General features: G+C 35.1%; 1 protein-coding gene across 1 annotated transcript in view; it reads right to left on the bottom strand.

Moving 5' to 3' along the window:
• SLCO1B1 (solute carrier organic anion transporter family member 1B1) overlaps window positions 1-12,392 on the bottom strand; it is a 115,071-nt gene that overhangs the window by 68,035 nt on the left and 34,644 nt on the right. The window contains exons 3-7 of the mRNA XM_010361360.2: window positions 7,326-7,467; window positions 5,287-5,419; window positions 3,094-3,215; window positions 1,272-1,418; window positions 974-1,072 (exon numbers count right to left, since the gene is read on the bottom strand). Coding sequence (XP_010359662.1) covers window positions 974-1,072; window positions 1,272-1,418; window positions 3,094-3,215; window positions 5,287-5,419; window positions 7,326-7,467 — 643 coding nt within the window. The remainder of the gene's footprint in view (window positions 1-973; window positions 1,073-1,271; window positions 1,419-3,093; window positions 3,216-5,286; window positions 5,420-7,325; window positions 7,468-12,392) is intronic.

The raw sequence follows: 12,392 nt of genomic DNA, 5'->3' as shown, positions 1-12,392 counted from the left end.
TGAATTGAGAAGTGGATGGGAGGTGAGAAGGTGAGATATCTTAGCTAATTTAGTTGATATTTTCCTAGGTGCTTGGCTCTGAAGAGGAATAAAAAAAAGATTCAGCTAGAAAGTTGTGTGGGGGTGTAAAAAACTGTAGCTATGTATAAAGATGGGAAATACTTGAGTGTGTTTGCTGAATCAAGGAGAAGATGGAGATAAAAAAACAGGAAGGGAGAATCTAAGCTCCAGCTAGATCTATCAGCATTGGATACAGATGGATATGTTTTCCATTGAGTTGGGAAAGAGAAAAAGAAGATAAAGACAGATATGGTGCAAGAATATTTTTAGGGAAAAGGGCCTGAAGTTGAGACAGTTTTTATAACATGGCATCACTTTCACCTATGAGATAAGAAGGAAAGTATGCTCTGAGAATGAAGAAGAAAATCATAGATTTTATTTATGTATCCTCTGCTTTATTACTTTGTTCAACAAGTACTTACTGAATGTTGCCATATGCCAAGCCCTCTGCTAGGACCAGGGAAAATGACCATAAATTACACAGTGAAGTCTCTCAAATAAACCAAGTCTCCAGCCATAAACCAATGCAGCAGCCACAAGAAGACTTTAGCAAAGCAAACTTTAAGTTCTACACATCAACATCCAAGCCACCATCAACTGAAAAATAAAATTTACTTGACCGGGCCATCAGTTTGGGAGGGAGACTTTTTACATTTGGTTATTTTGGCCCAAGCTCATGAAAATAAATTTGTTTACATTCTCTCATTTTACACTTAGCTGTAAAAGATAGTATAAATGGGAGCTAGATTTTATATTTATTCTGATTAGTAATGCATTTATTTCCTACTTGTAACTTTCTAATTATATTAAGCAAAGGACTATTGAAAGAGTGAATTCAGTTATTTGGAAAAATGTTTTCTGTGTGTGTGCTTAGAAAGACATTATCATGGTACCTTGTTCTGGTTGCACTTACTTAGATCTACAGATCCAATATCCACGTATATTTTAGAAAACAGAGATCCCAGGGTAAAGCCAATGACTGGACCAATCATTGCGATTGCATTCAATATACCTGAAAATATTATAAAGCAATTTTACTAGATGCCAAGAATGCATGGCTCTTATTCACCATGTTTTTAAAAGAAACATAATACAATACATATACCCAAATATATGTTCTAATAGGTGAAATAATAAGTTTAGTAACTCTACTATTTCAAAAGTAGACAAAGGGAAAGTGATCATATAATTTAATATTTTGTGTACATTACCTAAATACAAAGAAGAATGTCCTTCTTTAGCAAAATCATCCATGTAAGAAAGCCCCAGTGGTACTATGGGAGTCTCCCCTATTCCACGAAGCATATTGCCCATGAACACATACATCCACATGTATGACCCAGATTCCTTCACACAACCTATGTAGATAAGAGAGTGTTTCATCGTAAACACTAATTTTAGCATTTCTATTACAAATTCAACTACTTGTAAACTCTTACTCTACTCTTTTTTTTTACATTTACAAGTACAAGTAATTTATATTCACTTTGCAAACTTTGAAAATATGGTGTATTAGTCCATTCTTATGCAGCTAATAAATACATACCTGAGACTGGGTAATTTATAAAGGAAAAAGGTTTAACAGACTCACAGTTCCTCGTGGCTGGGGGGCCTCACAATCATGGTGGAAGGTGAAGGAAGAGCAAAGACATGTCTCACATGGTGACAGGCAAGAGAACGTGTGCATGGTAACTCTCATTTATCAAATCATCAGATCTTGTGAGACTTATTCATCACCATGAGAACAGTATGGGGGAAACCGCCCGCATGATTCAATTATCTCCACTTGTCCCCACTCTTGGCATGTGGAGATTATTACAATCAAGGTGCTATTTGAGTGAGGACACAGTCAAGCCATATCATATAGAAAAGCATAAACAAGTAAAAATTACCTGTAATCACACTGCACACAGAAGATCACCTCAAGTGTTTTTATATATCTTCCAGATTTGCATAAAATATATGCATTATACTCATTATGTCCATTATATATTTAAAAATCCAGTTCATATTATGAAATGGTATACACAGTTAACACTATATTATAACAATAGTTTCATGTTGTTAAGATTTTTTAAATATCAAAACTTTAATGACTGGACAGTAATGTGTTGAATAAGTTTCAAAATGTGTTTATTCAATATCTTATTTTTTATTTTCTTTTTTATTGTTTTATTCTGTTAGGTTTATCACGACTATAACTGTAAATAAGTCCTTTTGCAGTTTCCTGGTTATTTCCTCAAGATTAATCAATAATAGCAGAATTTCAGACTAAGTAGGTAAGTATATTTTTGTTCTTAATATATATTGATAATGAATCTCCAGAAAGATTTACAAATGTATACACTTTCAGCAATATATACAATGTGAAATCCTGTTTTGCCTCCACTTCGTTTCTATATATTTTTAGTCTTTTTCTATTTAATAGGTTTAAAAAAATCCTTAGCGGTACAATTTGCAATTATAATTTATAATTTGGGTTACAATAGGCAAAAAATCTTTAAATGATATAATAGTTTGCCTTTTGCATTGAAAGCAAAGTTATATGATTTACATATTTATACTATTTCCTCCTGTTTTACTTTAATACATATATTCTTTGTCAATTTCCTACTGAAAATATTCTCTTTTCTGATCTACTTCTAAACGCTTTTACATATAATATAGTCATCCCTTGTTATATTAAGGAATTTGTTACAGGGCTGCCTGTGTGTTCTCAAATTCATGCACACTTAAGTTCTGCAGTTGGCCCTGTGCAATCCAAATATAGAAAATGTCAGATATTCTTATTGGCAGGTTTATCACGCAGTTTGGATGGACAACATTTGCATAGAAGTGAGATCACATAGTTCAAACCTGTGTTGTTAAAGGGTCAACTGTGTACATAAACACTATAATTATGTCTGTAAGAGTCAAGTGTTTTTCCTAATCATTCGTAATTAAATTTTGCTAATGAATGTCACAACAATTTTTAGAGATGTAATTAAATTTATACATTTTGGAAGACTTTTTACTGTCAATGTTAATTCTTACCTTTCCCCACTATCTCAGGTGATGTTCTATTGAGTGATACAATTTGATTAATTAAACAGGTGGATAAGGTCGATGTTGAATTTTCTGATGAATCAATATTAATTTCTTTAGAATACCTGTAACTGTAAGAACATCACTGAATTGAACATTTTGCTTATCTACTGAATAGTTTCACTTTTCCTAGAAATATAGAGAAATATTCCCCTTTATTTGCACCATTATCTTCCCCAAATTACCAGAATCCTTTCTGTCAATTTCCCAGCATGTGTTTTAAGAGATGTGATGGGTAAAAGTGAAACGGAAGTGTCCAGCAAGAAAGATGATTTGGTACACCCCAGGCTAGGTGGGTTATCACTTTCCTGTTATCCTAGGAGTGGTTATATCTTGGTCAATATATGAAATACCCTGGTTTCACCTTTTTAAAAAGTAATTATTAATTGCATGTAACCATTCATCCTTTTGAATTATCTTCAAAGATGATCAGTCTGTCAGATTTTCTTTCATGGACACATATTCACACACACGCTCTAATGTATGACTCTTCAAAACGTAGTAAAAATAAAATCTAGTCCATTTCAACTAGATGAGAAAAAACTTGATAGGAATAACAGAGATGTTAATATCCATAAATAATTAGGTACCATGTGAGCTCTAAAGGCAGCCTACTGTATTCCAGGCATTATGCTCAGCTTCAAAGAACTAGAAATAAAATGCACAGTTTTTTGTACTTAAGGAATTTCACACTAATATAAACATATATGATAAAATGTATAAGTTTAATATACAAGGTCCTGAGTTGTCACAGAGACAAAGGATATGATCAGCTTTGCTTGGAGGTTGTGGGAAGAGATCAGAGAAGACACCAAAATAAGAATGATAGGTAAAACAAACCTTGAAGATGAATAGAAGGGTAGACAAAGAAACAAAGGTATTCAAGGCTGTAGAAATAATAGGTGCAAAGGTGTCACAAATTATGTCATATTTAGAGAAATGCTGATCTAGACTGTGGTCCTTAATTTTAGGGTGGAAAGAAAGATGAAGCTGTGACAGTTGCCTTTGAGGTTTATTTTCCATACAAATCATGACAAATAATAAATAAAGATTAAAAAGGGAATTAGGGGACTCTGACGGTATGGTGCCAAAAGCAGAGGGGAAAAAAATGGACATGATGAAGAAGACACAAAGATAGAAAATGAATCAAGAGAGTGCAGTATGATGAAAACAAGCTAGAGCAGTACCACTAAGAAGAAACTTCTTAGAGGGGCCAAATATGGCAGGGAGATGGAATTAATATGGTAAGCAAATGACATCACTGCTGGATTTGGCAATGAGAAAGTAATTGGTGTCTCTAACAGACACTGCTCCTTGTCTCTCAATATCCTTTCTTCTTTCCTTCCATAGTAATCATAGTTGGGATTTTTAACTGGGAACATGGTATCTTGGAATAATGTCTTTTTTTTCCAGTATTTATATATTTATGTGTGAAATGTAGCCAATATATGGTAAATGTAAAGTCAGTGGAGATACTTTGCTCCTAAAAATGCTTCTTAAGCCTCAGCCTGTGTGGACTGTTTGTTTCTTCTTCTTCTTCTCTTCTTCTGTCTTGTTGCCTGGAAATACATTGCCATAATTTGGATCATGAGGCCAAGGCCATGCAAGGCATAGCACTACGATGGAAAGAGGTAGAATCATATCATCCTTGAACTGGCTACATTAACTTTAATGTGAAAAATAAGTTTCTCCCTCATGTGTCATTTAAACTTTTCTCTGAGGACCATCTGACTGTAATTATAACTACACAGTGACCTTAGGAATAACAGCTTCAGCGAAATGATGGGAACACCTATACCCCAGTGTGTAGAGGTATAAGTGTTGAAGTGTTATAAAAAATAATCAAAATCTTATAGGCAAAGACATACAGTATATATGTTATACTAAAAACTCATAAAAAGCCTATGTATTTCATTTGAAACTCTACAATTTAGTCTTTTTGTTACTTCAAAGTCTATGAAAGCTATGATAAATAAAGTGATTATGTAGACAAATAGACACTATTTCTGTACACACTTAGTGGGTATACTTCTCAAAAGGTAACTGCCTATTTAAAGGGATAATAATAAAATTCTACTCCTAATTTACAATGTACTGATAGTTACTGGCACAGAGGCCTTTTTCTTTTTTTTAAACACTTACTGTCCCATGAAGAAATGTGGTAAAGCAGTCAAAACACCTCCAATTCCCATAATGAAACAACCGATTCCAATTAACTTTGGTCTGTGTAGTTTGGATCCAAAGTAACTCACAAATACAATCACAAGCAAATTTCCTAGGAAGAGAACAAAAGTATGTTGATACAACTTAGTTCAATTTTGCCTCTAGAATTGAAAACCCCAGAATGGATGCAAATAGAATCCAGACATAGTGCCTTCCCTCAAAGATGATGTAATTTAATTGAGAAGGTGAATTCACCTACATTAGACCACTCACTGAAAAGTTGTTTTAAATACACAAAAAAAGCACTTGAATTACTTGGCAATATTAGTGAAGCAAAATTCTACTGAAAAATTTGGAGTTGACTGGATTATATTGGAATGAAGAAAAATGGAGATGAATCTTCCTGATCTGAGGGTAAGGTGCTCCTTCATGCATTTCTTTTTTATTCTTAATATTAGTTAAATTTCTAAATGTACCTGACATGAAGCTCACAGCCAGAAATAAGAAAGTTACTTGAAAAAGAATAAACTATGGCATCTGTCTTCAAGAAGTTTCATACTGACGACAAAAACAGAGGGACAGAACTGCCATCAAACCACAGAAAGGGGGAACTTAATTAAGAGCTTCCGGAGGCCGGGCGCAGTGGCTCACGCCTGTAATCCCAGCACTTTGGGAGGCCGAGGTGGGCGGATCACGAGGTCAGGAAATCGAGACCATCCTGGCTAACACGGTGAAATCCCGTCTCTACTAAAAATATAAAAAAATTAGCCGGGCGAGGTGGCGGGCGCCTGTAATCCCAGCTACTCGGGAGGCCGAGGCAGGAGAATGGCGTGAACCCGGGAGGCGGAGCTTGCAGTGAGCAGATATTGCGCCACTGCACTCCAGCCTGGGCGACAGAGCGAGACTCCCTCTCAAAAAAGAAAAAAAAAAAAAAAAAAAAAAAAACAGAGCTTCCAGAAAGGTTCCTGGAGGACAAACCACTTGAGATTTAATGTCGTGCATAAGTCATTTAAATTAAATAATATACATAGAGCATATCAAATGGAAAGAGTCATGACCACTTCTAATCCATCTGGAGCCTCATGCACAACAATGAAGAAATAGCAGTTAAGGATTCCTGAACATTTATGAAAAAAAATAGCATAAAAATAGTTTGGAAGAAAAGCACCAAAATGAATGGGTAAATTTTTTACTTTATAAAAAATTTAGTGTCTTTAGGAGTACAAGGGCACATTGCATCCGTAAAATCAGAACTGGCAGCCTAAAAATAATAAGTGTTGTTGTAAATGTAAAATATAGATATATATACCAATTAGAACTTGATATGGTAAGATGACTGATGGCATCAGCAAAGATTAATGAAACATAAAGAAAAACTATAGAAATTTAGGAGAAAAAAATTTAAAGAGAAAAATTCACAGAAAATTTAATATTCATCTCATAAATGCTCTAGAAGAAAATAACTAAATAGGGAAAGACACAAATATGAACCAGAAAATGTTTTCCCTGAGCTATTATTGGAGAAATCCAAATTAAAATGAAGACAACAAAATATCTTAAATATTTCAAAGGAAAGATTTTGGTGTGTTCAGTGAAACAATAGAAGTCTAATGTAGGTTGCTCCGAAAAGATTCCTTTCTCCTTAAGAATAACAGTCCTCTCCCAAACTTTCTTCATCTTGAGAGAGGGGAGGTAAAGTAGGACATGGTGTTAGTTTGCAAAAATTGAATTTGTGTAGAATCAGGGTTTCTGAACATCCTCACTATCAACATTTTCGGCTCTATCATTCTTTGCACATTATAGAATATTCAGCAGTACCCCTGACCTCTACTTTAGATACCAGTAGTACCTCCCTTGCCCCCCAGTCCCTGTCCAGTTATGACAACCAAAAATGTTTTTGGTCATTGCCAAATTGCCTGTGAGAGATAAATTTACCCCAGTTGATAACCAGTGGTGTAAAGCATATATTTTTTTAACTTTGCAAGTTTGGTTATTAAAATAGAAAAAAAAAATGTTACCAATTTCAAAGCTTCCATCAATAAAACCAACAAGAGAAGAGGATATCTCAAATCTCCTTTCTATATGAATGATGTTACTTTTCATAACAACTGCACCTAGTGCCTTAGCAATAAAGCTGAGTGCCAGAGCTGCCAAGAACATCTAAAATCAGAAGGAAAGGGGAAAAATGGTTAATCAAAGGACTATATAATGTCAATAGGCACAAGGAATTATAATAGCTTTTCTTCTTTACTTAAAAACATTATTTGTAACTTAAAAACATTATTTGTATCTTAAAAACCATACTTAGTTTTCCCTCTTACCAGTTACTACTAATCAGGTACTAACATTTAAATGTTATTATCACTACACTGATAAAGCATCATTTCTAATTTGGTTATAATATCAAAATATGACAGCATTGCAGTTAAGATTGTTAATTTAAAATTAATCTCATTAACTGATTTATAGAAAGCTACTTCACGTTCTCAGATGGCCATGATGATGAGCTATTCTTTATTTCCACGTGAATAGCATTGGCTAACTGGGAGGGGAGTGGTAGTACATTCTCAAAGGTAGCATTTCCAGGAAGCCAGCTGAAAAATAGAACTTTTCAGAGGCAAAGAAAAATTCTATGACCAACACAAGTGACTGGCATCCAGCGTAAGATGCAGTGGTTATAGATGTTTTATTTGTCAATTTCATGTCAATAAAATGTATCGATTAATCAGTTCTCTTACAGCTCACATTTATATCCATAAATAAATTTCTTTGTGCTCTCTACTATTAACATTTACCTTGTTATATATTACATGTTTATATCCCCTGCCTCAAATTTATATGTTGAAACTCTAATTTCCAATGTGTTGATATTTGGTGATAGGGTCTTTTTGAGGCAATTAGGTCATGAGAATGGAGCGCTCTTGATAAGATTAGTGCCCTTACAAAACAATAAATTAGAGATTCTATTTCTCTCTCTCTCTCTCTCTCTCTCTCTCTCTTTCTCCCTCCCCGCCAAGTGATGATATAACAAGGATACGGCCTTCTGGAAACCAGGAATAGGGCCCTTTATGAGAACTCAATCATGCCAGAACCCTGATATCAGAATTCTCAGCCTCTGGAAATGTGAGAGATAAATATCTGTTGTTTAAGACACCAAGTCTGTGCTATTCTGTCAGTCTGAACTGACTAAACGACCCCTTCTAATTACCTCCTATATTTCCCAATGGTTTCCACCACCATGCCTAGCTTCAATTATCGCAAGAGCCCCCTAAGCCCATGTGTCTACTTCTGCGCACATCTGCCTAACAGTCTCTTCTCAACAAAGTAGCTAAAGAAGTCCTTTATAAATCAGAAATAGACCATGCTGCCCCTCTGTCTTCCCATATGGCTTATAGTAATATCGAGTTTTTTCCGATAACCTATGAGACCATAAACAACCTGTCCTCTTTTGGACACCCACCTCCCCACAAATATTCCTCTTATCTTTCTAATCTTATACTTTGTTATTCTTGTCCTTGGTCATTCCTTTCCAGCTACATTAGACCTTCTTGTTGTATATTGAGCATTCCAGATTCATTATATTGCTCCAGGCTTTTTGTTCTTTTCACTTGACATGAAAGGCTCTTCCCCGTAGTCGTATTTCTATCATTCATTCCTTCACACCCTTAAGAGTTTTGCTCAATGGAACTTTCACAGTGAGGTTTTCCTCAACCACTCTCTTTAAAATTGCACCCCTTTCTGCTCACAATGCATTTATTCCTTTATGTGTTTATTTTATATTGCCACAGCAGAATATTAGCCCCGTCAAGTCATAGGTTTTTGTCTGTTTTTTTCATTGCTCCATCCCCAGTGATTAGGACAGTGCCTGTCACAAAGATGCTTAAGAAATAATGATTTCTTTTATATAACCAAAACCTACTCTGTGTCTTGCCCTAGGCCATGTTTGGGGGATAGAGATAAAAGCCCCCCCCCCCAAAAAAAACTCTTTGATAGCTGATAAAATGTGGGTGTGTTCCTTTCTGCATAAGAAACTGTCAAATGATACATGGTATCAATGAAGATAAAAGGAATTGAAAAAATTTATTAAATGATACAACTTATAGAGATAACTAAAAGTTTTAAAATAAAATATAAAAAATTATCTACAAAACAGCATAAAAGGTAGAAGAGTATCAATACTAGTTGTACTAAGTTGATGATGGGAAGAACAAGACAGGAGAAAGGGGCAACGGAGTTAGGCAAAATTTATGAAGATTTTCTTCAAAGGTAGTCAATTCTAACATCTTGTAAAAATGTATACAGTCTTTGTGCCATAGAATAGGGATGAAAATTGTTCAGGTCCTAATCATTAAAAAATCATTTTATTAAAAAGGACTAAAAAATGTGTAAGATAGTGACATCAGCAAGACAGCAGAACCGCCCTGGAACCTCAACAGCAAGGCACAATTTTAACACTATATGTACTAAATGCCTCAGTAGGAATTTCAGACACCAATTACAAGGTTTCTGTACCTCCAGGCTATCGTGAAAACAACCTGGCAAGAAAAATCATGATTGTTTCCAGTCTCTCTCACTAGAGTCTTTCTCACTCCACACTGTGCAATGCAGTTGGAAGGAAACATTTAGTCCCCTATGTTCAATATTTTGATTTTTTTTTTCTTTTTTGAGACGGAGGCTTGCTCTGTCGCCCAGGCTGGGGTGTAGTGGCCCGATCTCAGCTCACTGCAAGCTCCGCCCCCCGGGTTCCCGCCATTCTCCTGCCTCAGCCTCCCGAGTAGCTGGGACTACAGGCGCCCGCCACTACACCTGGCTAATTTTTCTTTTGTATTTTTAGTAGAGACGGGGTTTCACCGTGTTAGCCAGGATGGTCTCAATCTCCTGACCTCGTGATCCGCCCGTCTCGGCCTCCCAAAGTGCTGGGATTACAGGCTTGAGCCACCGCGCCCGGCCAATATTTTGATTTTTAAGGAGGTTGTCCAAGGGCTGGCTTCTGACTTGCCTATATTCAAGTACTAATAAAAATGGGGTCTTTCAAAGCAAAGGCAACCAAAGGTGCACCAAAACTGCAGTTCCAGACATAGACACGAGGTGGAGCACCAGTACAACAATTTAATGCAGCCCCAGCAAGGCCACTCTCAAGCAACGGGGGAGGGTCTTCTATAGAAATCAGCAAACCTTTTCAAACAGATTTCACACACAAGCCTAAAGGAGAAAGAATGGAATGTATACTAGAAAAATAGCATGAGTAGGCCACGGAATCTCTATCCAGAATTAGTGAGGAGAGTTCTCCTCGTAGAAAATCATCTCACAAAATCTGGGAGAGTTGGCTGATTTTTTAAATGTTAAAATCTCAACAACAAAAGAATACAAAGTATAAAAAGAAAGAAAGGATTCTCACACATTAAAAGGAAAAAAATTACATCTCCAGAAACTGACCGAAAACAAATGAAGATACAGGAATTGCCAGACATAGGACTTGAAATTAGTCAAGTATGTGCAATGAATTAAAAGAGAACATGAACAGACAACTAAATGAAATGAAGAACATAACAAATAAACAAAATAGGAATATTAACAGAGTAGAAACTATGAAGAACCAAATCGAAATTCTGGAGTTGAAGTATAAAATAACTGAATCGAAAAATTCATTAGATATACTGCTAAATTAAGCATAAGTCCACTGAACACCTTGGTACTGCTATGTGCAGGAAGGTGACTAAATTGTCATTCCAGACATCGAGGTGCTTATCAGCAATATGACCAATATGACCATTTGTGTACCAATTAAGTGGAACTCCTTAGAAACAAAATGCTTGCCCTCCTTCCTATTTTTTTTTTAGCCATTTTATTGGGAAAAGACTAGCTGTGAGAAAACTGGGTGAGCCAATTGGCTCCTGGAATCTCATGTTCTACTTTTGTAAGGTCAAAATAACATTTCTGTCATAGGCTTCTTGTGGGAACTATGTGCAATGAAGTATGTAGAGGTACTACAAATGCTATCAAAATGGCAGAAATTTAAGCAACTAGTATTATTTATGAAGAATCTATCTTCACTTTTAGAGGTGTTGATATTTTTAACCTTGTTTTACAAAGCCCCCTGAGATATACTGAAGTGCATATTTTTACCAAACTCCTTAAGTTTATAGGTAATATCATTGAAAAAAAATGTTTTTCTTTTATTTTAAACTGACAAAAATAAATTTTCTATTTTTAAATGCAAAAAAAAAAAAAAAGAAAAATTCATTAGAAAGACTCAAAAGGTAACTTGGCTAAGCAGAAGAAAAAAATCAGCAAAATCAGAGACAGAACTTGTAAAATTAGAGTCACAGGCACAAAAAGAAAAGAAGAACAATGAAGAGCCTAAAGAAATTATGGGACACCATCCAGCAGGGCAACATATGCATTATGGGTATAACAGAAGAGAAGTAAATGAGAAAGTTCTGAAAACTTGTAAATTAATGCCCCCAATTTTTTAAATCTTAGGAGATAAAGGAACCCAAACATTTAAGAAGCTCAAATAATTGCAAATAAGATAAATCTAAAAAACTCTATACCAAGACACAGTATAATCAAACTGTCAAAAATTACACACAAACAGAGAATCTTAAAAGCAGCAGCAAAAAAAAAACCATTCATTTAGTACAAGGAAGCTGACAGCTCTTCAAGTGGTATTTGGAAAACTGGATACCTACATGCAAAGAAATGAAGTTGGGCCTTTACCCTATAGTATATGCAAAAATCAACTCAAAATGAACCCAATACCTAAATGTAAGACCTTAAACTCATAGAAAAAAAAATAGAAGAAAAGCTTCAGGACATTGAATTTGGCAAATTTTTAAATGTGATACAAAAAGCACAGGCAACAAAATTAAAAATACGCAAATCAGACTATATCAAACTTAAATCTTCTGCACATAAAGGAAAACAACAGGGTGAAAAGATAACCTATGGAATGGCACAGAATAAATGCAAATAATATAAGTGGTGAGGAGTTAATATCTAGAATATATAACCTTTTCCAAGGAAACAACCCAATTAAAAAATGGGCCAAGGACTTACACAGACATTTCTGCAAAGAAGATATA

This window comes from Rhinopithecus roxellana, chromosome 10 (genome assembly GCF_007565055.1).
Source record: "Rhinopithecus roxellana isolate Shanxi Qingling chromosome 10, ASM756505v1, whole genome shotgun sequence".
Classification (NCBI taxonomy): domain Eukaryota; kingdom Metazoa; phylum Chordata; class Mammalia; order Primates; family Cercopithecidae; genus Rhinopithecus; species Rhinopithecus roxellana.
This window is presented reverse-complemented; position numbering and strand designations above follow the sequence as displayed.